This window comes from Phaethon aethereus (genome assembly GCF_964289735.1).
Source record: "Phaethon aethereus genome assembly, chromosome: 1".
Classification (NCBI taxonomy): Eukaryota; Metazoa; Chordata; class Aves; order Phaethontiformes; family Phaethontidae; genus Phaethon; species Phaethon aethereus.
The window spans coordinates 25,492,365-25,520,187 of NC_138575.1; the positions used below are offsets into that span (position 1 = coordinate 25,492,365).

General features: G+C 42.7%; 2 protein-coding genes across 2 annotated transcripts; both read right to left on the reverse strand.

Moving 5' to 3' along the window:
• Window positions 1-207: 207 nt before the first annotated feature.
• Window positions 208-6,326, reverse strand: LMOD2 (leiomodin 2; the record flags this gene model as incomplete). Its single annotated transcript, XM_082014335.1, has 3 exons — window positions 208-405; window positions 749-2,080; window positions 6,054-6,326. The coding sequence occupies 3 exons, from the start codon at window positions 6,324-6,326 to the stop codon at window positions 379-381; spliced, it is 1,632 nt and encodes a 543-aa protein (XP_081870461.1). The 3' UTR covers window positions 208-378.
• Window positions 6,327-17,867: 11,541 nt separating this feature from the next.
• On the reverse strand, window positions 17,868-27,013 carry ASB15 (ankyrin repeat and SOCS box containing 15; the record flags this gene model as incomplete). Its single annotated transcript, XM_082010223.1, has 9 exons — window positions 17,868-18,040; window positions 19,532-19,685; window positions 20,268-20,838; window positions 21,220-21,391; window positions 21,897-22,142; window positions 24,733-24,891; window positions 25,295-25,426; window positions 25,523-25,575; window positions 26,901-27,013. 9 exons carry the CDS (start codon window positions 27,011-27,013, stop codon window positions 17,868-17,870), a joined length of 1,773 nt encoding a protein of 590 aa, XP_081866349.1.
• Between the last annotated feature and the right edge of the window lie 810 nt (window positions 27,014-27,823).

The following is a 27,823-nucleotide window of genomic DNA, read 5'->3' on the forward strand; positions in this document are numbered from 1 at the left end:
GAAAGCTTCAAACCACGTTTATTGTAAATTCATGGAAAAAAAAAAGGAAAAAGAAGAAGAAACCACAGGCTGGTAAACTATTACATCTCAGTGTGAAGAACTTGTCCAGTGATGTGCAATCAGGTATTGAAAAGAATATCTAAATAAGCAGCAATTTCTCGATAGAAATCTCATTAAATAAAAAAGAAAATTATTTCCATATTTACGCATTGTTTCGTATTTAGCGGGTTTATTCCTTTGAAATAAAAGAGAAATTGTTTGAATCTAAGGGTGTACTTTGGAAGCGATTTGCTACACAGTCTATTTTACCACCAGTGAATGGATGAGTAGCCTCTCCTTGACCACTGCAGTGCTCTGCTTCTTCTGTCGTCCAGGCTTTCACCGAAGGGCTTCTGGTACCTCCACCTACAAAAGGGGGTGGGGAGGGCGTTCATTACATTTGCTGTACAGTCTGGATGGCAAAATTCCTACTGGAGCTGCAGACACACTCCCAAGATCCCTGTGCTACGCAGCATCTCCTGTAACAGGCCTGAACCTGGGAAAGTACCCCACTTTCTGTCAAAATCACGGTCGAATAGAAATCAGCGTGCTGAGAAAAGCCTAACCAGACAAAGTCCTCCCCACAAACGTTTTCTTATGTTCACATTTCTAAGATTTTTTTTTAATTAAATATATATGTACTAAAATTAATTGAGCTTGTGCTATAGCTGAGCCACAATCAGTTGCTGAAATATGATCTCTTACTTACCCGCCTTAATTGCTTTATGCTGCTTGCCCTAATTGCTTCCATAAGGTTGTCATGGAGAGACCTTTGTGGGGTGGAGGGACGGGTGGAGGGTCGTGAACCTTCCTCCGATTTTCTGTCCGAGACTGCTTTTAGAGAATCTTTAATTTCTTTCAATATGCTGTTCTCATGGTTTTTGCTTTTTTTGCCTTTTTTCTTTTTCTGTCCATTCTGTAAGGCTTTTTTTGAACTTTCTTGCTGTTTGATGACTTCAGCTATATTCCTAGTTGGTGCCTTCTTCTCTGGAATAACCGGCGGAGGAGGAGGAGGAGGTGGGGGTGGCGGGGGTGGTGGGGGTGCAGGAGCTGGAGGCTGACTTTTCACTGGCGGTGCTTTCTTAGGGAGCTTTGGAGATGACCAAGGTGAGGTCTTAGGTGACACATAAGGTGAGGATCGAGGCGTCCCCTTCTGCAAGACTTTGGTCTTTGGACTGATGGCTCCATCACAACCAGATTCTTGTTGCCGCTGCTCCTGCATACGCTTTTGCCTTTGTTTGTCCATATTTCTTGTCAGGATACTTGTCATGCTCATTCTTGGGCCAGCAAGGTCAAAGTGGTATCCAAGCTTGACCAGAGTGGTGTTCTCTTTCAACAGTTTAACTATGTCCATTTCCACCTGGCTGCCCATGATGTGCCTTTGATTGTGAAACCGCAGTTCTGTTAGAACCTTGTTGTTCTGCAACGCTCTCATGATGGCCAGCACTCCTTTGCCTGTGATAAAATTTGACTCAATATTCAGACTAGTTATATGCTGATTTACCTTTAACATACCAGCAATAGCTATTGCAACGTTGTCATCAGCATGCGTGTTAGCCAGGCTGAATGACTTAACCACTGTGTTGTCCCTCAGGGCTTGAGAAAATTGTATAAGCATCTGTGAAGTGATGTTTTCAATGTTGTTCAGATTCACCTCTGTGGTGTCAGGGTCATTGCTCCTAACTTTTTCCAAAGCATCCTCAATAACTGTCGGATTTCCACAAGGGTGGATAGCACTGCTTTTTAAGCTCAGATTATCGGTGTCTTTTCCATCATGGCCATTAAGTAAGTTTTCATTGTCCTTTGCACTGTTGCACTTTTTGCGTCTGATGTGGTCAGAACTCCTGCCATCCTCAGGTCTTTCACCAGCTGCAGCATTTTGCTTTTCCTCATCCTCATCATTACTGTCATCTTCATCTTCCTCTTCTTCTTCTTCTTCATCATCCTCTTCAGTATATGCCTCCTCAGACACTTCGCTATTGCTTTCTGTGAAATATTCTTCTTGAATGTCTTCTGAATTGTCTTCTTCTTGCTCAGAGTCCTAAACAGGAATGTAGGTGTGGGTGTTAAACGTGACTGCAGTAATGTAGCTACTGCCTTTTTGCACAAAAACGATTATCTTGAAGCTATATAAGTTAATATTGAAAGCTAAAAATAAATCCCCAGCCACAGAGACAGGAGAACAGAAAATGTTTCAGCACCTAACACCTTTTTAACTGCATTTCTTTCATATTCTTTAGAAAACAAATTCTTAGCATAAATTGGAACAGATTTACTGACGTCAGTGATTTCTGCCAAGAGAAAGTTTCATACAAGATATTGCAACATGGACATACTTCATACTTTCTATGTGCTGGCATGTCCACAAGGGGATGTTATTCGGATCCTTGCCAGCAGAAACATAGAACTGCAATTTCAGAATGGACATGATCTATGAGCAACAGCTTTCTTGATTTCATAAGGATTAGACATCTGCGTCAATGCTCAGACTCCCTTGCATATGTTAGCGCATCTAAAAAGGCTAAAGACTGCTGTGGTTTAGAATACAAATTGTGTTTGCACATGTAAACATGCGTATCGACATGGAAAATAATACAGAATTACAGGAGTCATGTCTCTGTACATGCCTCACATACATGACTGTATGCACTGTACGGGCTGTACACACTTAGAAGCTATTTGTGAAGAAAAGATTCAGACACACTCCCACAGGTAGCAAGTAATCACATGTCAATAATCCCCAAATGTTCGCTAAGAGCTAAGACTGTGCTCACCGACAGCCGTCACAGGTCAGCTGCCATACTGTAACTCGTTATAACTCATTGCCTGCAGAGTAAAACGACTGTTTTTCTAAACCCCAAGGTTATTTCAGTGTGTTTGGTGGGCACCAGAACGGCAAATTTGGATCTACTTCTCAATGCTCTGCCTGGTGCCCTCAGCAGTTACAGTGGAAGAGGACAATTCTCTGTGCTGGAACAGCAAAAGGTCTGCACCCCAGGGAAGTCTCACTTTCCATCTGGAGGACTCCAGAAGCACGGCGGTGTTGCATGGGCCATGACTGAACCCACATGCTATGACCACCCTTAAACCTCTTGCCCAAAAAAGATTTCCCATGTCCTGCTTAGTCTACTGGACAAGCCATAGCATATGCCTTTTTATTCACATTTGCAAATGTGAATAAAATTTTGGATGGAATACAATTGTTCTACACACACTATTTTATCAACATTCGTATTTTCGTCTTTGTAAAATACTAGAGGGTACTTTACAAAGTGAGTACACTCTGCGGAGACCCAGCAACTCCACTTTGTGCTTCTGGAAAATGAAAGTGTTACTGACATAACAGCCTATTTGTAGAAAACCTGTGCAGTTTTAGGTTTTCTTAATCAGCTGGCTCTAGAAATGCAGGGAAAGGTTAAAATAATAGTAATGACAGATTGCGCTGTACTGTTTCACAACCTTAAGCAGATTTAAGTGTTGGGACACATGCAAAACAGACGGTAATTGTAATATGTGCCGAAGCGTGACTCCAAAGAAAGAGGGCATCGAGCTGTTCCAGCCCGTCGTTCCCGAGCGTCCAGCGCCGGGAGGGCTTGCAGGGTCCGGCCCCGTTGCCCTGCGCATGGAGGTCTTGCGAGGTCCAGCCCCGTTGCTTCTCCTGTGGGTCACGTGCAGGAAGGCCCCGACACTGCGAGATGCTGTGCTACTTACAGAAACAGGGCTGCGTTTAAGCCATGTTTGTTATGGGACCAAGATTTATATCTGTAGCTTCTATACATATATGCAGACAGTCAAAAGCTGAAAACACCTGGCATCCAGGAACCCATCCTCATGGCTGTGCTTTTATCTATCCAGGAATATATCCTACAGCCTTCAACACTGCTGGAGATGAGCAGAAGCTGGTGCCTCTAAACGGACTGCTAATACGCTTGATGACACTGGCTTAATAAAAAAAATACTTGATTTTTTTTGAGTGGCATTTCTGGGGTCAACGGGGGAATTCAGTTTCCTCTCACATACATCGTTCGGTGTCATAACAACCTGCATTATAATTTTAAAATCGAGTACCCTCCTCTTGGCAGAGCCGTCGAGGCGTGCTCTGTAGCAGCATTTCAGTACAGGACTGCTGCAGGCAGCCTGCAGGGCTTCATCTTACTTCGTAGTAGTAACTCGATGAAAAGTTAGGACTAAGACAGTCAATCCAGAGAGGTAAATATCTTTGGAGGGCAAGTCATTCACTCTAAAAGGCTACCTGCAGGATGTTTGCCTTCTGGAGGGGCTGATCTCTCGCCACTAGCTATAGAAGGAGCACAAATAACCATTTTAGATAAGGTGTCTATCTTTCAGACAGTTGAGGACAAGAAGAAAATTGCTTCCAAGAAACTCAGAAGGAGCTTTCTTACTGCCTTCAGTGGAGAGAGCCTTTGTGCCCTCTACATCAGCACATCAACATTTTCATATTTATGGATGCATTTAGGAAGTTTCTTCTCCGATCAAAAAGCACAGAGGCTTTTGCCAGCGCTTTGAGTTTTAGCCAGTAACCATTGTTAATGCTGTATAGACAAGGAAAAAGGAAAAAAAAAAAATCCTGCCATTACATAAGACACCAAACTAGAGCTGTTCAGAGGGTTTTTTGGGACTGGACAGGTTTTGAGTTCCAGGCTCAGCTGGAAATAAACATTAATCTTGCCATTGCCTCCCTAGGACTTGATGAACAGGGAGCGAAGTCAACATCTGCAAGCTGATACTAATGGTCTGATGACAGATAGTGGTCTATGTGCTTGCCTACAAAGACATTACACCACCAATCACAAGCAGGAGACAACGCTTAAGTGTAAAGAAATCCTGGATATCATTAGTGCAAACTAATTTAATCCCGCTGATTTTTCTTAAAGAGAGTATTTTACCTAATGTACAAACTGCAACGATTGCCTTGCAAATGAACTAAGCTCCTGAATCAGGGCTGTTAGAAGTTCTGAGTCCAGTTTTGCTGTCTTTATCTTTTTTGCGCTATCTTCTGCTTAAACACGGCAAAACTTGTCCTTTTAAGGAAAGTCAGAGCTTGGTATGAAGCCCTGCTTAAAAATGAAAAAGCTACTCACACCCCCAAGTCCTCACTTTGCTTTGAAATTACATGGAGCCAACGTGAAAACCGAAGTTGCTTTTTGAAAGAGCTCAGTCTCACAAATTATTTTGGCAAGGGCCCGGGGGCTTGGACATCAGCTTGCACTGAGGGCGCACATCGCCTGCTAGGACTGAGCCCTCCAGTCCTGCCCAGCAGTACTGCTCGTTTGCAGTTCAGGGACCAGCCTTTATTATTATAATTTTTATTCTGGGGGACGAATTGCCTAATAAGAACTACTGGCTGTTTTTTGGGGGAATACAGATAAATGGTTTGGCTGATCACTCCGCCCCAGGCCACTTTTTAAATAATTTACAGCTACCCTCTGACAGCAGTTGCCAGAAGACTCCCGAGCCGTGCCAGGGATCCTCCGCAGGAACAAAGCAACAGAAGCTGCTGACTGCCATGCAGCTTCCTTCCAGCCAGCAGGAAGCCTGGCGGCCACTTACTCAACTTCTGACATAGCATGCATTCAAAATTATCTTCCTGAAGGGCTACTCAGCAGTCAATACTGATCTTTTTTTTTCTAAAGGAAAGGAAAAGTCAATTTTTTAGCTTTTAAACAAAATCAAAAGTTACCCCAAAGTCCACGCTGCTACCTGGCAATAATTTCTAACATGCCCTTTAAAATTTATTCCTATTTTAATCACTAACAATAGTTTTTACTGGATTTTCTTCTGTCCTCAACTAAGGTTTTAAGGTACGTCCAGAGAGAGAGCAAAACCTCCCTGAGCTAACACGCAGCGCTTTAGCAGACACAAAAGTATGGCTAACAGTGTCCTTAGAAATGCTACCAGAGACTGGGAAAAAAATGAAAAGGGTGAGCAAGATTATGCCAGGGAAGAACAAGCCCAAATATTTCTAGGAAACAGCGAAAGCCTCAGCGCCTTACCTTGTCGCACGTACCCAATCTCTCTTTTTCTAAGAGTTTCCTGGTTTCCCTCTCCCAATAGGCCATCAATGCTTCCCGGCTGAAAGTCCCCGTCGGCGTTTTCTCCGTCAGGCTCTTCTGCCGTTGTCCCACCGGAAGGTTACGGTCAGGCTCTATGTCCTCCAGCTCCCGCTCCAGCTCCTTCAGCTCCTCCTCGGTGAGAGAAGCGAGGAGCTCATCTTCATCAATGTCTTCGTATTTACTGAGCTCTCTTCTGTAGCCAAAGGTAGACATGGTCCCGCTTGGTCAGGCTGGTACAAACCTGAAGTGACCAGGCATTCAAGAAGGCTGAAGCCAGCAAGCTGCCTCTCGTTGGGTCAGCAACTGTTTCCCTGCGTAGTGGAGGCACCCTTTTAAGAGTAATCATCGGGGGCTTACGACAATGCACGAAGGGATGAAAGCATGCTCCGTTTTAAGCATCAGACGTCAGCTAGACATCTGAACAGCAAGAATGTCCCAACACTGGTGTTTGCAGGTCCCTTGAAGAGGGGGATTACTGACACACTGGCCGTGGCCATATTTAGAGCAGGCGGCTCGCGGGAGAATACCAGCCTTGCGGGCGGGGGGGGCGGCAGCAAATAAAACCCCGGGCACATTTACCCCGACGTCGTGTTCAAACTGCAGCGGAGAAAGAACAATGAAAATCCCTTTAATCCTGAGCTGCCCCAGGGGCTGGAAGTAAAACGCTCTCGCCGCTGTTGGGCGGACTTCCTCTCGCTTTCACGGTTTTCTAGCGGAACGGGGCTGTCATCCCGCCAGGGCGTTCGCGGGAGGTTGGGATCGGTGGGAAAGCAGCCCGAGGGGCGGAGGTCGGCGCGCTGGCGCCCGCGGGGAGCACAATGTCACGCCTCGCCTGTGACAAATCACACACCTGGATTATTTATTAATTCCAACCTCCCCCCCCCCCTTTTTTTTTTTTTTTTAATTTTTCGAGGTTGATCGCAGGGAGTCTCGGCTTGACGTGCCCAGCTGGAGCTCCCGTGAGATGTTTTTTCTCATGCGGAGAATTGTGCTCTGCTGGGGGAGCGAACGGAGTCCCGCAGGGCTTCAGGGGGAACCAGCCCTGGGTGGGCAGCAGGGCTCCGTCGCCACCACTCCTGACAGCCCCGAGCAGATGAAGGCCTCTAGTGGCTATTTCCGTTAATGGCTATCGCTTGCGGTGGCTGGCTGATGTGCAGCTGGAGAGCACCCTTCAATTCTTAATTTTAAATGTATGTCTACACTATCATGTCGGCTAATAAATGATATATTATTCTGATGTTATTTTTTTAGGCAGGTATCTTCCAATGTCAGAAACTACAGAACGAAAGGGTGAACTTCACTCTGTTTTTCTCTCTTCTCCATTAGCAGTGAACGATGGTGAACCTGCAATGTTTTCTGAAGCGAGGAGGACAGCAATACCTGCAAACCTGTGCTGGGGGCGGGGGGGAGAGAAAACCAGAGAAAACGTTGGTTTTGGTACAGGGAAGTAAGAGAACATCTATACCAACATACATCAACCTTATTAAATGATAACACACGGTGGGTTTATTTTTAGACAGTGAAGTCAATATTTAATGGAAATGTAAGTGAAAATATTTTGAAGTATTGTTCTGTCTAACATCATCTTTTTTTGGTTAGTATGGATTGGACAGCTGAACTGATGTATGAAGTTTAGTCAAATTGCTCATTTAGTTTTATTATTATGCATATTGCTTTCCTGGCAATGGAGTGAGGAGATTGAGTATGATTTTCATAAACAGATTTGATAAAGAAATTACATTTTTCCTTTGATGGTTTTTCTATATAGATTTCATGAAGTTTAGCTTGCTCAAGAAGTGGGATGATAGCTTACAGGCTTAGTCTTCTCTAAGACACGAAATACATTAATAAGGCAGACTAAAGTATATTGTGTATCTTAAAATAAAATAAATATTTGCAGGTCATTTACATTGACCAAATCTTTGCATAAAATAAAAAGGAGGAAGGTGCAAAACAGTTTGGCTTATGGAGCTAAGAGTGTTACCTTCATGGTATAAGACACTGTGATGGGTCACCTGTGTCTAGACAAGTCAGCGGGTCAGTAGAAGTTCTGTTCACTCTTTCAGCTGCAATTGCAGAAATGATGCGTAGGCCAAGTTCTGTAAAGTGTGAAACAGCAGGAAAAAATAGTAAGTACCCTTTTTCTTTTAACTTTTCATCGTGAATGCTGACGTTGGCATTAATTAAATGCATATAACAAAACTCCAAGCATTTTTTTTTTTGTCAGTATGTCTAGGACAATGGTTCACTCACTTTGTTGTCATTGGAGTCAGCCAGAGAAGCAGCACAGTGAAATTATCTTTCCAGGGTGCATTTTTGCAGACCACTTTTTTGTTGCAAACATTTTTAGATGGAGTTGGTTAGGAAATCTGCACTGGACAGATTTTCTGTAGGAAAATGCTGATTGAAACTGAAATGCTTTTAGGAATGTTCTATATTTTATTAATACAATGTTGACATGTACAGCATGGTATGTACAATATTGAAAGCAAAAACCTGCTGTTAAAAATGAAATCTATTCAAATATAATGTTTCCCAGAAAATTCTGAGCTTTCTGCTTTTTCTTTTTTCCTCAGATACAACAAAATTTGTAAGCCTCTGACCTTCCCTGGGCTGAGAGAGTCCATAATACAAAGTACAAGCATACAGATACCTGAATTGTCTGTTTAAAGTTTTCTGTGTATAATTCAAATTCTAGAAACTCAAAGGAACTTCAAAAAGCAACATGCATTATTCACTTATAATATTCTAAAGGAAGATTTAGTCCAGTCCTTGGCAGCAACATGAGTATTACCTTCAATGCTACTCCTTGCTGAGGCATGACACAACACGGGGCCAGTGGTGATGTTTTTCTATGCATAAAATATCAGTGATATCCATTCCAGCCATGAGGTAAGAGAATTTAAAGATGTTACTAAAGATGGACAAGTTATTTTATTGTCAATGTCTCCCTTGAAGCAAGGGGGAAATTGGCACAGTTAGGTGAGGTTGTGAGAGGTTCGGGTCCTTTCTTAATCCTGTACATGTCACTCATGGTAGTTTAGGACACAGTTTTTATGCAGAGATAGCCAAGGGTGAAGACCCATGAACGCTCTCTAAAACAATTTTAATAAAAGTAATAAGGCTGTAGCACATGGCAAATTACACACACAACAAGGATGCTTAAAAGTGTAAAGCTAAGTATCCACAGGTCAGAAAATGTGGGGATAATATTTGTCCTAGCCTGTTAATGAGCTCTGAAACACAGTCCTGAATTCCATAATTCTGTAATCATATACTTGGATCCTAGAGCCATGAGTCCCCAGGACCTTCACTCTTGTTCAGTGTGGAGGAGAGATCATGCACATTTAATAAACAGCCTTTCAGCATTTTGTTTTGGCCCCGTTCTTCAGCATATCAAGACTATCAACGGCTTTACTTGTCCAGTGGCCCCTTCAGGAGACGTGAAGGTGTTACCGCCTTTGTGAGGGGGAAGAACAGAGGTACAGAGACCGTAAGATTGAACCTACCCACTAATCTGGAGTTTAGAATTCCCTGTTTGGGGCCATTTGGCATTATGCAGCACTTCAGCTGGTCAGGGCTCCGTTCCTGCGGCCACCAGACCTGCTGAAGCTGCTCACCGCTTTGACAGGTAAGATCACAGGTTGACACTCAAATGATTTCATTATGATTAAATTGACTTGTCCGACTTCTGGGAGGAACTCTGCTGCAGGCAGGAGTGATTGTGTTTTCCTGTTATTAGCATTCCTGCCTGAAACTTTCTGTTCTTGTTCCACGGTCTCATTTCTCAGGCACTACACATGTTCAGATTTCTGCGAAAAAAAACAAACAAAGAAATAGCAGCCTGAGCATCCTGTTATACGTCCCAGGCTACGCGCTCGATCACGCCATTATAACCAGTTTAGGAAGAGACCTTGTGCTAGCGAGGTGGCACGGTGAACTTCTTTCCATCACAGAAGGCAGGAGAGCAGAGCGTGAGCCGTACATAGTACGTCAGGGCAGGCTGACGCGGGCTGCGTTGGCGGCTGTTTGGGATGAATCCTCCCAAATGCTTTGCCACCTCCTAACAGAAACCCCAAACCCACCTCCCTAACACCCTGCTGAAGTCCTGTACGCAGGGAATGCGCTATTTCACCTATAGGCCATGAAAACTCATCATTCAATCAGCAGAATTACTAAAAGGTTTGTTCCCTTCAGGACCTGGGCTAAGATGAGAGAAAGTTAAGAACTGGAGGGCCCATTTAACAGGAGCAGGGCTCACTCTGCCGTTGCAGATACTGGGCACCCAGGCTCCCGGCTTGGAGTGGGACGCAGCCCACGCAGCGGCAGCTAGACTGCAGACAAGACTTTCGATTTTTTCTAGCCTGGGTGATCTATTGTCTCGATTTTAAAAGAAGAAACACCTTGAAATGCTTTTTTTTTTTTTTTTCCTTTCCAAGGTATTAACTATTCCAAGCAGCATGCCTAGGAGACTTTGCTCTGCTTCTCACACGTTTCCACGCTTCGGGCACGTCGGCCCAAGGGCTGAAAGGAGGCGAGGAAGCCCTGAGGGGTGGCACTCACCCGCGGCAGGGCAAAGCCCAGAGTTTAGATTTTACTCCCACTTGGGTGAGCGCAGGGAAAACCACAGACAAGCAAAGAGAGGGCTGCACAACCTTGTCCTCAGGCGCAGGGCACGGCCGGGCCCGGGACGGTGGCTATTTCAGTCGCGGCTCTGAGGACAGCCTGTCAGGCAGATGCGTTGGCTCGTTCCGAGCTGCAGCCCCGCGCCGCGGGCACCGGCCCAATTGCCATAGAGCGGATTAAAAACAATGCACCACAGCACGGCTGGGCTTTCCCCGTCGCTCCCGCTGCCCTCCTGCCCGCGGCGCTCGCTCCCGCCGCCCCCCGCCGGCTTTGCACCCCTCATTGCCCAGCCAGCTCCCGCCCGCCCGCCGCCCCCTCCCGCAGACCCCCAGGCGCCAGTGCCCGAGCTCTCCCGCCTCCCCCTCTCCGCCTCCTCCATCCGCGGCCCCGCAGGCCCCCTCGCTCGCCCGCCCTCCCTCCACAGCTCCCCGCCGCCCTCTCCCGCCTCCGCAGCCTCTTCCTTGACCTCTCCTCCCCTCTCCGCACATCCCCTCTCCCGCGCCCGCCCCCCTATATCAGCTCATACATATATATATATAAAAAATATATATGTGTGTGTGCGTCTCAATTTCCGTAGGCTGCTCGCACAGGCCCAGGTTGGATGCGGGGTCCCAGTCGGGCAGGAGAGACAAAGGGTCAGCAAGCTGGCACCCAGGCAGGACCGCCGGGCAGACGGATGGGACAAGCTGCAGCTCTTTCTCCCAGGAGACGAGCATAACTTGCGAAAATTGTGCGCGCCGTACTGTTCCTGAAAAGGATGTGTCATCACCTACATTTAACCGTGGTATCAGCAGAGCGAGTGGGATAAAGCATGCACTGAGGGCATTTGAAGGAACAATTTTTCAGCTGCTTTTCTCTATGCCAGATGATTCTGTTGTCTAGTCCATCTCTCCTGGTGATGCCATAAACAGGGAGTCACACGGGAAAAAAAGATCTTTCCCTTCATCCATGCTGGGGAAACAAAAAGTGGGGTAAGTTTAAAGATGACCCTGATCCAAAACCAGTCTTTCCTTGGGAATCAGGCTCAGCATCCCCACTCAAAGACAGATTTTTCCCGCCGATCCCCTGCAGCACACCCCAGGCTACCAGGAGGGCAGATTCCAGGTCTGTAGCTTAACAACTCGGACCCATCACAAACACTGATCAGCTTTCACTCAGAAACACGCGGGCTGCCTTATTGCTCAGATTAGTTTTGAAAACAGCATTCCCAACAGCTGCTGGGAACATAACCAGAAGTCTGTATACAACACTATATACTGAGAAGCCATGGGGCAACCACTAACCTCACGTATTTTGATGGCAGGGGTGTTTGGGCTGCCTTGCTCATCAAGAAGACAGAAGAGCCGCAGCGAGGGAAGAAGTGAATGGGCTCTGACAGTGCTGCTGATGGGGAGAGCGTAAGGATGCCCCGTGGAAGGGGAGTCAAGAGGTCAGCCTGGCCGCAGGGAAGCACTGGGGGAAAAAAGCGTGTCTGGGTGCAAATAAGAACATTTCTGGAGTACTAAATTCCTCAACCTTTGATTAAAAGAAGGAAAACGCACTGCCCACGTTGCACAGGCACCCAGTGTCCTTCGTGCATGGATCCTGAAGGTCTGTGGTTATACAAGGAGGCATGCAGCTGGGTGCCAAGGCTGCAGCAGATGCAGGGTTTATTGCCCCTTTTGCCCACCTGAATCACAATAAAAAAGGGAAGGTGAGGGGGAAAGGTGAGGGGGACAAATAAATTTTACTGAATAAACGTCATTCCCATTCCCAATTTTCCCTCTTTCCTACACAGCCAATACATTTTAATCATCTTGTGTCAGTACAATGTCCTGTTCTGTGATAACAGGGTGAGATGAACCTGCTGATCTTTGACAGCACAGACTGTTCCTGCCAGGGTTTTGCTCAAAGCAAGTGCTTCTCCACATCTCTGCAGACCAGCCGTTTCCTCGGTGCCAGTTTCTGCCACCCCAAAAAGATAAACTGCTTTGTAGGCAGTGATGATCTTAACGCTCTTGCTTTCATATAGCTGCTCTTACCCCTCAGGAAGAATCTCAGTGTGCTTTTCAAACATTGCCAACAGATTTACAAACTATATATAGAAATCATTTCACTCGCTACTGATGTACAGACATAGGGTGACCACAGCAGCTGTTTGGAACTACATCGCAATATTGCTCAACAGGTTTGGATGGGAAGTAGAGGCCACCGCATCGCAACAAAACAGCAAGAGGAACTGCTGCATGCACAAAAAAGGGGGGTTTTGGAAGTGCAGTTTGAACGGGATGCTGCTTAGGCATCTGCAGTTGGCCTATTCTTTCGCCAAAAAGCATGACGAAATAGGGAACATCTGCCAATGTAGGCATTACATTATTCGTGGTGGTATTTGCAAATATACCGTAATTTGCATGCCCAGGTCAGGTAGTCATTAAATTATAAGTGATTATAAAAAGTGCATGGATTGAATCCTTTGGTGAAGGCCTTAGCCCTGGATGGTTCTCCCGTGTGGCTTAGCCAAACCTACGGTTTGCCATTCAGGTAAAAAATTTGCTCTATTTCCTTATACACAGAGAACAATGCAGGTTATTTAGCATTTCCATTTTGTCACTTTTTTTAACAGTGTGTGTTTATTAAGATTTTTTTAAAAAGGAGATCCCAGCAATATAAAGTGATGTAATTCATAGGGAATTAAATACAAGCAGCAGTACTAACTAACGAAATTCTCTACTTTTTATTGTCTTTGTTTATGTCTTTTTTAAATAGTCCATATTTATGATGATGGGAGTTCTGGGCACCATAGCTAATGTGTGCATAATATGCAGCCAAAAGGCAATGTTTTTTCCCAATCAAATGTAGAGATTTCTACTGAAAATGTGAATTTTGATAATTAAATGTAAATACCTTGTACCTGTCACCAGAGCAACGCTGTTATATCAGTCTTATGACTACTAACAATTTACTAAGGTATTTTTACAGCTTTTCAGGAGAATCACGAAACACAAGTTCCCCAGGGAATACTTCTCCTGATCTAAGCACCTCTGTTGCTGGTGTGAGTGACACTTCAGGGAGCATTTCGGAGAGAAAACGCTCCCCATTGCAATATATACCTTTAAATATTTATACAGCAATTTGGTGCGCTTACTTACTTACTCATGTACTTCTTCCTGATTTATCCATTATTTGTTCTGGTAAAGAATGAGCATGGATGTTTTTGAAGACTGCTCCATGCATTTGGAGACAGACGGTGTATATTTGAACCAAGGTCATTATCTGTAGGGTGCAGAAGAGGACTCTGAAGGATAGACACCCTGGGTAGCAAGGTGCCCGTTTTAATTACTCTAGCCTAAACAAACAATTTCCAGTGGAAATGTCAGGAGCAGAAGATGCCAGAATAGGACCATTAAGGCTGGAAATCACTTCGCTTGGAATTACTTTTCTTGATACCATTTTCCTGAGCAGAGATCTATCAGTCCTAAGGCTGTCGGGGGGGAAAAAAAAAAAAAAGAAAAAAAAAAAGCAGGGAGAAGGCTGTAAAAGGACTGGTTTAGCAGGCAGACCAGAGCTGTGGCAGCATATACCACGTAGGCAAAGCCGGCTACATGTAAGGCACAGAGGTGAGGGCAAGAGACTGTTGATTAGGTGTGTGTTAAAGGGAGTGGTGGAAAAGCAAGCGGTGAGTCTTGTTCTAGAGAGATAGCTGCTCATGAATTTATGCCACTGTTCTCCATGCAAAGCATAGCTAAACAGCTGGATATTTTAGAAGCCTTTTTCTGCCCCCAGTAAGGGTCAGAAAAAATCCCTTTGCCCTACCCCAAAGCAGACACAAAAGAGCCCGTGGCTTTGTGACTGTGTTTTTCCGTGGATGACTCCCGAACTATCAGCAATCCTCTGAGAAAGGGCAGCTCAGGCACAAAGCGCCGGAGCCAGAACACCGACTGCTGCCGCCAAACAGTGGAACTGCCCCCCCCAACACCCCGAACAAGGATCTGCCGTGTCAGCTCCCAAGATTAGATGGCAGCCAGCGCATGGAAGTTTTATGGATGGCCCGTATGACATTACGGCCCCGGCAGGGAATAGCTGGCTGTATACAGAGCTCATGGCTACGGTTTGGTCCTTCACCGGGCAGTGAAAACAGAGCTACAAAGTCCCTCTCGCTGGTGCTGCAAAGGCTGACGTAACCACTGTTGAATGTCTGGCTCCTTGGAGAGCTCATCAGTCTGGTGCAGCTGCTTGTGTCAGATTTTATGAGAAACAGAGACCAAATGATACCTTTGCTTTCAAACATTGTCCCCAAACTGATAGGAGTCCCTACCCCAGAGCATGCCTGAATCAGCGCCAGGGCATTTAATTACTTCTAGCCAACATCGTCCATGGGGTGGACATGCCATGGAATTGGGTTGCGGTGGAACACCCCATGAGTCACACCCAAATAGCAGAGAAAATTAAATCCCAGCATTGCAAGGGTTCTATCACCGTCCAAGCAGGGGAAAAAGGAGTATTTTTTTCCTACCATTTTCTTCTTCCAGCTGGGGCTGCTGCCTTTGCCTCTTTTCACACAACCACCGGTCCTGGACCAGTTACATTCCCTGCTCCCACCAGCACGTACTCAACTCCGTAAAAGTAGCATTCAATGGTTTGGCTGCAAAACATGGGAGTCGAAAGACTTATGTTCAATTCTTAGCTGTGCCACAAGCATGACGAGGGGTAAACAGCTCCCTTTCCATGTCTATCTCACCTTATATTCCATTTAAAACAAAGTCTTGCCCCTCCTGCCTCCATTCCGTTCACAGATGCCTTGGAAGCGTTAAACATACTTTCTCATAATGTGTACTTCCTTTAGCATCCAGGGAGGGGGGGAAGTCTTCAATAAATAACCAACTTCAATGTTGAAGGACAGAAAAGCTTGAAAACAGGATTAGACCACCTTCTATAACAGGCTACCAAACAGCAAAAAGGCCCATATGTATTGTTTGAAAGATAAACACAATGATATAATGTCTTTTTAGCTTACCTAATGATATTCTAAGGACTAGTTTATGATATTTTAGACACTTGGGGCAATGCTCAGTCCTAGAGCTGAATGCTTTGATGCCACAGGCAATTGCCTGAGGGGTGTATAAAGTCCTAAATATAAACCTTGGCCCATGAACTAAAATTACTAATGGAATTTGGCTCTAGCCACAGAAAGGGTTTACAATCTCCTGTCTAAAGCCCTATTTGATCATGTTGCCTTTGCTGGTTGCAGTATACTGTATCAGATATGTGACTGCCCAGATTCTTCTGTTGTGGTCACTGTATTCATTAAAATTACTGCTATTTAAGACTTATTATTATTAAGCCCGTATTTCTGGTTAGGAATTCCCACACAGAAGTATCAGTTTATAGGTTATGCAGCCTACATGCATTTATCCTGGTATGTCCAGGATGTTTTTGTCAGCGGAGCCTTGCCTGTGGACAGCCGTGTTGGGTTCACTGGGTGCTCTGTGCTCAGGCCATGCCTGGAGTCACCCGGGGCATCCTCCTCTCAGAGGTCTGGCACAAAAACAGAGGACATGTCTTGGAAAGCCAGATGAATGGTAGCCCTAGTGAGAGCAGAAGCAGCAACGAAGCCTTCTGTCTAACCATCTTCAAGTCCCAGACCAGTGATTTTCACTCCTTCCTTTTGCCCCTGTAAATCTGTTGTGAGGAAGGACAGACCCACAAAGGATTGATACAGCTGCCTTTGGAAGGGGAATTTACATCTCTGACTGAGGTGTTCACAGAATATCACAGGATATCACAGAATCGCTAAGGTTGGAAGAGACCTTTAAGATCATCAAGTCCAACCATTAACCCAACGCCACCATGTCCCCTAAACCATGTCCTGAAGCGCCATGTCCACACGTTTTTTGAACACTTCCAGAGATGGTGACTCCACCACCTCCCTGGGCAGCCTGTTCCAATGCTTGACCACCCTCTCGGTGAAGAAATTTTTCCTATTATCCAGTCTAAACCTCCCCTGGCGCAACTTGAGGCCATAAGTGTTGATAAGTTATACATGAGAATGGCACCCAGCAAGGGAGCAGGGCAGAAGGATGCTTGGGCTGACCTTTGTTTTGTGCGAGTGTGTGTGTGATAACCAGTGTAGCTATCTCTTAAATTACATGCTTAGCTACACGCTGACTATGCACTATGTAATCCTGACATCCACCAACCGAAATATTTTCTGAATTTCGGGTGTTTGGACTCTTCGTTGTCTTTTTTTTTTCCCCAAAATGCAAGGGAGAACAGCAAAGGGAGTAAGGGCAATCCACTTTTAATAGAGCAATTTAAAAAACATTTAATCAGGTGTGTTTTCCTCTAGACTTGTGCAGAAACATACCACCAAGTGCATCATAGCATGACTAAGGGTGTTGTTTAGTCTGGTCAAGAAGTGATCTGTCAAAACTCTGTAGGAACCATAATTAATCTTAGGACATTGCAACATTTCTCAATCAAGTGGATACACTGCTCGATTTCCTGGTTGGTTTGTCCAACAAAATCTACTCTTTCTTTAAAGCAGCCTAATTAAAAGTCCCTCAAACTTTGTCGAGCTTTAAAACATGCAGTATTGGCACACACACAAGTCATCCCTGGGAGCAAACACTTTGGAAAAATAGCTAAAAAGAATCTTTGAAGAGTCTGGAGAATTTTATAACAGAACCTTGATTTTCAAAGTACAAAATGCGCTACGTTCCAGGCAAATTGCATGACAGAGACGTGCATGGTTAAATTTTCTTTGCCAAGATAAATTAGACTTTCTTTTGCAGATAAACTAACGCCACAAACTGAGAACAGCAATCGTATTTATCATCTTCGTTGGGAAGACCATCAGGAAAATTCTTCTTTTATTCTTTATTAATCTGAATTTCCATTTAGAGTGTACTGTTCTACATAATTATTATAGTGTCCTTATTCTGATTTAACCTATACTTGGATAGGACAATGTGTTAAAACACGAGCTTTAATGTATGACTTTTGAATAAAAATTTGTTCCCATAAAAGAGCTAGTAACAACAAATAGCAGAATGTTGTGAACATATATAAAACGCCAAGCAGAACTTTAGCTGGTAAAAAACAGTGAGGAAATGAGTCAAATTACAGATTGTATGCAGTTATTTTAAAAAACTATTCTAAATGTATCCCTTTTCCATACAGATCATATTCTTTATATAGGATATAGTTCTTGAGAACTGGTGGAAGTGGAAACTTCTTCATGGATGACAGTTTCTGGAGTCTCCTTAAGCCCAAGAGTTTACGTATTTTCAGACGACACAGATGTTTCAATGGGCGAGGATTATCTAAAAATAATAGAGAGAGAGAAATGGTGGAAAAATCAATGTCATTATTAATGTCTGTATGCCAGTTCACAGTTTCCAAACTAGCTCTAATAAAATTAATATCAAAATCTATTACCTTGGGGCTTTATTATTTTGCCAGTTCTGAATAAAATACCATTCTTTTCACTTCAAAATTGTGATGATACATGCTGCTGCTATTAATCAAACTTCTTCCATCAGGTATCATCTGCCTTTTTTTGTCTTGCTTTTGGAAATATGCACACTGTACTCTGTCTCCAAAGCACCCATCTGAACAGCTAAACAAGGACCTTATTTAGCACAATCAATGGTAACTGATGAACGATCTCTCCCCAGGTGCACACCTTAAAAATTGCATGTTGAGGCCAGCTGTGGCACCTTCCATTTCTGCTGTATCAATAAAGCACCAGGACCAGACCTCACCATGCTTGGGTCTGCTGAGTCTTCTAAACAAATACTTCTTATCAGAATTTACATCAAGGAGCTCAGTTTAATCTAGCCTTTCTGAACATAACAAAACCCTCAAGGTACTTGAAATATCAGTAGTTAAGACTATCAAATTATTTTGAAGTTCCTGCGACACTAACAAAAAGGATTTTTGTTCTTCCTCTGCATTCCGGTATAAAATAGCAAAGCAAAATTAAATACAGGGTACCAGTTTTAAAAATAAATATTTTTCTCTTTAACAGCTGATGTTAAATCAAATTCTATTTAAAATTTAAAAAATAAGAAGTCAAATAAAACTAATTCATGCAAAGAGAACTTTTAATACATTCCCCCCCAGATTTTTTTTAAATTAAGGTGGGTGAAACCTATCTCTGGTGCCACCAATGGTGGAAGGTCCAGGCTACCATGTAGAATTTAAAAAGTAAAGTATAGATGAGAAATACTATTCAATTACAGTATTAGTAATTGCAACTCTGGATATCTACCATATCAGTTAGGAAATGATGGTACACAAATTGTGATGGCACACTCATTCTCACCACCGACTACCTTGAACATGACGGGATCTAAAACATGCTCTTACGATGATCCCTGAATGATTAATAGAGTTGAGAGATCAAAGGAGCAAAAAGAAGAACAGAAGCGTAAGCAACATGCCTCAATTAAAAATGTTGTGGCCCATAGCTGTGCGATGACTGGCGTCACATGGGTTAATCAGGAGTTTGAGAAGTACCTCAGTGGTCTTGCTTAACTAAAAGGGCTTCCCACACAACTGTGACCTTCCTTATGAAATTAATTCTCACCAGGTGCATGTTTGCCATATTCCAGTCAAATTAACTAATTTATGTCCAGCGGCAATAGGTGAAGGTCTGTCTTAATCTCAGGACTGGATGTCAGGCACAACCTGGTTCTTAGCTCGTACACATTTGGACTGCTAAAACACTTTGGATGACTGTGACTTGACATAAGCAATTAAAGTCTCCTATAATAAATCGTAACATCATTAACTGGAAGTTAGATATTTACCCAATATCTGACGTATCTCTGTCCATTCTTTCTGTGTTTCTAACACAAACTTAATTTTTGTGCATAGAGGAACATAGTCCATGTAATCTATAAAAATACGAACCACTTTTCCTGCTAAATGTTTCAACCAAGGAACAGCAATAAAGTCACAGAACTGAAAGGGAAAACACATCAAGTCATAATTTCAAAATCTGTGCAGAGGAATGCCAAAATAACACATTTTAAAGCAATTACACAAGATAATTTAAACAAAGTATTAGCAATGATAATGACCTTTAACAGTCATAAATTGATGCCTAGGTAGATTACTTTAAAAGCATTTTCTTCCATGCTTAACCTTTGTGACCTCTTAATTCATCTGGACAGGCTGGAAGGCCAATAATCATAAAATTGCTATAATTCACGGCGCTGTTTTGTTTGACAGCGGCCTCTCTTTGGAAACACATCTACTCCATTGGTTTGGGTAGGAAGAGAAATTCCAGAATCCTGCCTCATGGTTTCTTAAAACTTCCTTCCTAAATCTCTAATGTATGAACCCCAAACCAAAACCACTCTATGTATATAATTTTCTCTATCTCAGAGTAGAAAATTAAAGATGGTTGTTTTATTTTTAGGGTGTTATAGAAAAGGATTTTGCGAGTACGTTAATCGTAATTCTGCACAATAATCTGGAATGTTTAAAGGTGGGTAATGAAAAGAGCAAAATGAAGAGAAGGAAGGAAGGTTATGTATTTACCGGATTATCCTTTATTACAGAAGAAGTCCACCCAGGGAGAATCTCTTCCTCTGGAGTCGACCACACAAAGGAATTTCCGAAGATATCCTGATGCATGCAGTCAAAACACATCTCCACGTCATACCCGTGATTGAGCAACAGCCTCAGCATCACCTCGTCGTTCAAAGCATACTGAATGGCGCTGGGGAAATGCGTGTCGTTAACCAGCATAAAGTAGCAATTGACGTTGGCCCCATAAGACAGGAGCAACCTTACAATTTCATGGTTACCAGCTCTCACTGCCACGAGGAGACAGTTTAAAGGATCTTTGTTTGGATTTGCCCCTGCTTTGAGCAGTATTTCAGTGCAAAGAATGTCATTGTTCGAAACTGCAAAATAAAGCGCGGTTTTCCTTTCATCATCGTAACTATTTGAAATGTGTTCAGCCAAGAGAGTATCGACGTCAAAACCGTTTTCAATAAGGAGCTCTAGACACTGCGAATTCTGGCCATCTGCTGCTGAGTGAACAGGGCTTAACCCACTTTTCTGGATTGCAGTTTGGGATGTTACCGGAATGAGATACTTCAGGGCCCTAAAAACAGTGAAGAAAACTTGTTAGGCATTGCTCTCCTGCATGAAGAAAATGACCATCATCTGTCTATACGCTAGATTACCAGCTAGACACTTCACACAAGAAGATCCAAGCGCAGAAACACCGGTTTTTAGCAGCGTCAAATAGGACCTTGTGTATTAAGTAGTTTCAGTGGTTTTCACTTCGTTCTAAGGAGTGTATTTTGCATTTTGCTTTGCTTATGCTAAAAGAACACTTAAAAGTTAATTCCAATTAATGTAACATAGGCACTTCTGAAATGTAAATGATCCATACATTTGCAAGTTTACCACAGTTGTCTTCAATGTGACCTTGAGCCACACCGTATCTTAAAGAAAATGTAAAGTCCAAGCTCATACTCACAGGTAATGCCCCTCGTAAGCTGCTTTGTGTATGGGAAGCAGTCCTGCCTTATTAGGCACATTGCCACTTCCTCCATATTCCAAAAGAAGGGCTATGCAGTCCGGATTACCTCCTTCAGCTGCTTCAAACAGTATCGATGCACCATCATCTGCTGAGGCCTGGACATCTCCACCTTGAAGGAGGATCCAGAGTTTGTAATTATATCCAAGGTGATTTGCAGATCATCATAAAAACAAGTCCAGAGTACTTTCCTCTTCATTTTCAGATGTATTTAAGTTAAAACTTTACTAAAACAAGAAATACTTCTTGTGGCAAATTTAAAACTTACTTAAAGGCAAAACAAGAGTTGTACAGATACAAGGAAGGGAGGGAGGAAGGGGGGAATAAAGAGAAATAAAGACGGGCAAGAAGGGCATGTATAGCAGTAAGCCAATCCTTGACTGAAATGGATTGGTATCAACTCTGCCACTCTTCTCAGATGCATTATGGAAATGTGTAAGTATCACTTCAGTCTAGCATGAACACTCATATATGCTTCCTTTCCTCCCAAGAAACCAAATATTCTCATTCATCACTACTCTTTCCTTCCTTTTCCATGATCACCCTAAAATACCTCAGCAACCAGGCAAGATGTATGCCAGTGCAGAAGTGTATTTCCCTTTTACTTGACTACATACCTTTATGAATAAGATGCTCCAGCACATCACAGTGACCATATTCAGCAGCAACACCTAATGGTGTTACTCCATATCCATCCTTAAGGTTCACATTTCCACCGTTCTTCAGAAGAAGAGCAACAATGTCTTTGCGTCCCTGTTTTGCAGCTTCATGCATTGCTGACCAACGTTTTACGCATGGCTGGTGGATACTACAGTTGTGTTTTATCAAAGTTGATACCATTTCAAAAGAGCCCCTTCTTACAGCTTGAAGGTATTTAAAAAAGGAAGAAAATAATACAATTACACTTTCAGGTATGTTGTCTTGAAAGTTGAAGACCTCTAATAAGTTTAGAAAAACTTTTCTTTGTGTACTGATATGAGGAAATTAAAAGGATTTTCAGTCCTAGAAATCTAGGATCCAATTTACTGGCAAATAAATGGTAATGTCAGCTGCTCGGGACATCAAGGTGAACCAACAGAAGCTGGAAAATATGTCAGTTTGGAGCACAGAGGGCAAAAGCAGTACTGTTCAATTCTGAGAAAGCAGAAGCAGGTGTATCCCAAGGAAAACCAACAATAAAAATAACATAATATTCGAATATGGGCCTTACTTCTAAAGTTAATGTGCATGTTACAGTGTCCCCAGAAAATTCCACTTGTGCCTTTGTCATCTGGTAACTCTAATCATGACATGTACTCATTGGCTGTTGTCAGCCAAAGTACAGTTGACATCTGTCATACTTAAAGGCCACGTTCTGCCCTTTTGAGGTTCCAGGTTTTAAATATTCACGGACAACTAAACCTGTGAATTATTTACATATAAAATAGTGTTCCTGAGTAAGAGTCTAATTTTACTTCTGAACTACCCTTTGGAACAGCAGATTTCTCCACTGACTGGTGGGACAGCTGAGGGAGTTGAGCATCATAGGGTTAGCAAATTTAACTTTTGCGAATGACCCATTATACAAGTAAGAAGGTTTTCAAGAGGCAACAGTCTTCGTAATTATCCACAATTGCTTTGGAGTATTACCAAATGTACCTGGAAGCAGAAATCATCCCACCAGATACTTCTTCAGCATTTACCTTTGTACTGAACAGCCCTTTAATCCAGAAATTTAACATTAAAAGGAGTAACTAAACCATGACCATCATCTATTAAGTTTTAAGCACCTGATTGCAAAAACAATATATAGCTGACAAATCTCATTTTCAGGACCTTGTATAGAGAAATATTTAGGAAAATAAATTGTCATTTATAAGGGGGAAAGACACTTTTCATAAGCTCTAGTTAACTCTTTGCAGAATTCATTAAAAGTAAAGGCTGAAAATAGCTTAAAAGTTTCACAGACTTACAATTATTGAAAAGAGCTGAAAAAATGCAAAGCAAGACATTGCAGAGGAACGCTCTAGAAATGCTTCAGGGCCTTAAAATGTTAATACAGTAATTGCATCTGATGAAAGTTAACAAAAATTCAGAGAACTAAATATTTTAATACTGATAATTGTATTATATATTGTATTTTCTTATACTGTATTAATTTCCCAGATTGATTATCTTCAGAAGAATGGAGATGTTTTGACATTCAACAGAAATTAGAAGCTGATATACCTAAATTACTCATGTATTTAGCTCATTTAAGTCTACCAATAGCACAAAATATTCCAAAGGAATCACCTTTCTTCACATTGAGTATTACTTAGAAATGCAGTTGAAGGTTATTTTCAGTGCAAGAGGGGAGGGAAACGAGATGGGAGGTTTTGAAACTTAAAATACCTGACAACTCCTGAAGAAATAATCTGACAAAACGAAAAATCTCCCAATAACCTCCAGAAAAAGTATATTCAAGTTAAAGCAACAGCTTATTCTTGTACTGTACTTGCACCTTAAGATGGTGAAATAGGACCAGGTTGGTAAAGGCCTTACAGCACCTGAAGATGCAAGGCTTGGGGAAGAGTGGCTGGAGAGCTGCCCGGTGGAAAAGGACCTGGGGGTGCTGGTTGACAGCCGGCTGAACATGAGCCGGCAGTGTGCCCAGGTGGCCAAGAAGGCCAACAGCGTCCTGGCCTGTATCAGAAATAGTGTGGCCAGCAGCAGCAGGGAAGTGATTGTGCCCCTGTACTCGGCACTGGTGAGGCCGCAGCTTGAATCCTGTGTTCAGTTTTGGGCCCCTCACTACAAGAAGGACATTGAGGTGCTGGAGTGTGTCCAAAGAAGAGCAACGAAGCTGGTGAGGGGTCTGGAGCACAAGTCTTACGAGGATCGGCTGAGGGAACTGGAGTTGTTCAGTCTGGAGAAGAGGAGGCTGAGGGGAGACCTTATCGCTCTCTACAACTACCTGAAAGGGGGTTGTGGCGACGAGGGTGTTGGTCTCTTCTCCCGAGTAACAAGCAATAGGACAAGAGGGAATGGCCAAAAGGGTTGCAAATCGTTGGAACAGGCTGCCCAGTTGAGTCACCGTTCTTGGAGGTATTTAAAAGATGTGTAGATGTGGCGCTTAGGGACATGGTTTAGTGGTGGATTTGGCAGTGTCAGTTTAATGGTTGGACTTGATGTCCTATCTTACAGGTCTTTTCCAACCGAAATGATTCTATGATTCAATAAGATACAGAGATGGTGCTTTGAACAAAAAAATAGGTCCCATTTTCTTAGACGCAGCTCAGCGATCACCTAAAGCATAGTAAGTGCTGACCTAAATGCTGGTTACATTTCACCAAGTGCTGGGCATTTAGTTTCACCTAAAAAGATGACCAGGATGCAAACCACACAAGCCAACAGGAGTACTTGGGTAAGGACTTAGCTGAGGGGAAGCGCTGCCACTCGCTTTGCTGAAACCCAGCAAGGGGAGGCCATTACCGATAAGAAGTGGAGTTTCTCCTTTGTCATTTGTGGTGTTGGGCCAAACGCCCTTTTCCAGCAATGTTCGTACATTTTCCACAAAGCCAGCTTTTGCTGCCAAAGTTAATGGTGTTTCTCCATCGCATGTTTTGTATTCCCACATTGTTTTATAAGATGCTACAGGTAAGAGAGAAAAGATAAAATAAAATTAAAGCACAAGGCTGTTAACACATACGCATATACCAAAAATCCTTAAATACTAAGTTTTTATGAAAATTACTTATGATTATGTTTAACTTAACCTAACTAGTACTGCTGAACAGAATACCGAAGAGTAATTTTTGCTGTCGGTAGGTTACCGAACAAAATGTTAAAAATGGTCTGAGTTCTCTGCTGGTGTAAACCTTCCAAAAAAAAAAATTTTGCCCAAGTATTTAAACAACATAAGCAAGATGCTCCATGGAGGATTTGATCATACTTCTTTTAGTACACAGTTCTAGCCTGTCGTTGTGGACGGCTGTTTCTTACTCTGTTTCTTTACAGCTCCCCTTACCTTGTGGAGTATTTTTACCTTACTCACCATCTAAAATGATTTCAAGTATTTGCAGAATTGGCTGAGCTGCAGCCTCATGCAGTGGAAACCACCCTCTTTCATCAGCTTCATCCAAAGCATATTTCTGTTTCACAAGTTCTTGGAGCCCAAATACCTGACCTTAAAAAATTCAACAGACAAATGAGATGCAGTTGGTAAAATAATATATGGGAAGCTCAGTTTTGCGAAGGGACTATTTCATTTTAGGGTTTTTACCTTGCTTTATGGATGTTACAATTTTCCTATTTTCCTCACTAGGTGGTACAAAACTATCCAAAAAAGAGCAGAAAATAGAAAATATAAACAAAAAGTAGATAAATTATACTAGTTCTTCAATATTTTCCATTAGGTTCTTATCGGAGCCAACTTTCCTTTGAATACATCAACTACAATCTGATGAGCCTTGTGGCTTCCAAAGATACGCCTGTACTGTGGGACCTTCAGGGTATTGAAAGTTCTTGAGCTAAATGCAAGTCCTGCTGCAGGCTGACCTGATAAAACTCCTAATTTGGTAAAGAAATCTGACGTGGACTAAAAAGCTGTATTTGCCCCACACTACAGAAATAAGCCCTTCAGATTCAGAAACCTTAGACAGCCTGTGAGAATGTGATGGCATCACTAATGGAGGAGAGTTTGATGATATCAAAGGTATCATTTTCCCTGAAAAACAGTTGTAACATTTCTACAGTATCATTTAAACCTGCATGAGGTGGAAGTTAAATGCTGGTGCCTGCTAGTTCCTTAAGATATTTTGGTGATAGAAGCATATTAAAAAATAGATCAGATTTAATACCCGCCCCCCCCTTAAGTACCTTAAGTACCCAGTGGCTCTGCTGAGAGCCTTCAGGGAAAAGGGAGATTCCAGTCCTACAACAGGAGCCCCATGAGGACCCAAACCTCCACAAGATCCCACAAGAAATGAGGAAGGGTTAGCAGTCCCCCAAGATTTACAGTGCTACATCTTCCCATTTTAGACAGGGCAACCTACAAAGTGTATTTATGGGATTATTGACGAAGAACTTCTATTAAGACAAAGTTTAGCTTTGTTTGACACATAAAACTTTTCAAAAGAAGGTAAACGGCTTGAAAAGCTATGGGAAGCATTAGTTTAGCCAAGTGAATGTCATCTCCCTACGCTCTCATCACCCCACGTAGCTCAGCTGAGCCCTACATTTCCTCATCGTAGGAACCACTCTTAACCACAACATTAATGTCACATATGAACCCTTGCTGGAACATCCCTGTGGGTTTTTTGTTGTTGTTCTGGTTTGGATTTTTCTTGTACAGGTATGTATCCAAGTGCACAGGGGAAGACTGGGACTCTGTTACAATTACAGAGCAGACAGGTTACTAACAAATCCAAATATATTGTCTGTAAAGTTTGAGGTTCTAGAAACGTTTGACAAAACCGAAATAAACATTTCTATTTTGTTTACTCTTTTCAATCATCGCTTCAGGCAGTGCTTCACTGAGAAAGAGGTGTGACAGTCAAACGAATACCTGTTTTCAGCCGGACATAAGGCCCTAAATATCAATGTCTCAAAACGCTGTTAAAATATGGCATAATCTCTAACACACATTGGATTGACAGTACCTGTCATTATAGCCAGAAGACACTGGTGGTTTGGCCCCATTTGATTCTTGAATGCTAAGCTGTATGGCATACTCAGTGAGTAGATCTTCAACCAAATCTTCTCCTTCATCCATCGTTTTTTATGGTGAGCTATAACGATGAGCTATTTTGAGATACACACAAAAATATACTGCTAAGGATCATAGCTTGCTTAAGGTATTTTTTATAATAAAATCAGATGTTTCCATAAATTTATTTTAATTTAATAATATTTTGCTGAGTTTATTCCTATATAAGAAGGATAAAATTCTTGTTTAAAAATGGTGATAGGAAAGAAAACAACTCTGGAAACATTTATAGGAAAAGCTCTTTTTATTGTTCACACACTACCTTTGTCTTTTACACACAAATACTGGACAATTTGTGAACCGTAAAAATAAACTTTTCCTCTTTAGAAAGCTGGGGTCATCAAGTCAGTGAATATATGATTTCCATACAAGCATGAATGAACAGTAAACAAGTTATCAGCTCATGAATGATTCCTACCACACACAGGCATTCACAAGGAATTCATGAACATAAACACAAACACATATACATTTTACAATTATAGACACAAAAAAGAAAAACGTTCAAATTGTTTGAGAATTATTTACAGAGAGGGTTTGCAGTTCAGAATGAAACACATGACCACTTCTAAGGGTGATCACACATTGTACTTATTCAGGGTTTACAGAAACATCATATTTCAGAGAAGCTCTGAACTAACTCGACTTTTTTGGCAATGGGGAAAGAGCATTTTTTCCTGCTTCCTTCACCCAGGGTGGGACTGGCAGCAGATACAAGATGGATCCACCAACCGGCGCCATTTGGATACAGGATTTCAGCATGTGAAAGCCCATGGCATGTCACTTCACTTTAGGTTGGTGACACGTCACCCAGTT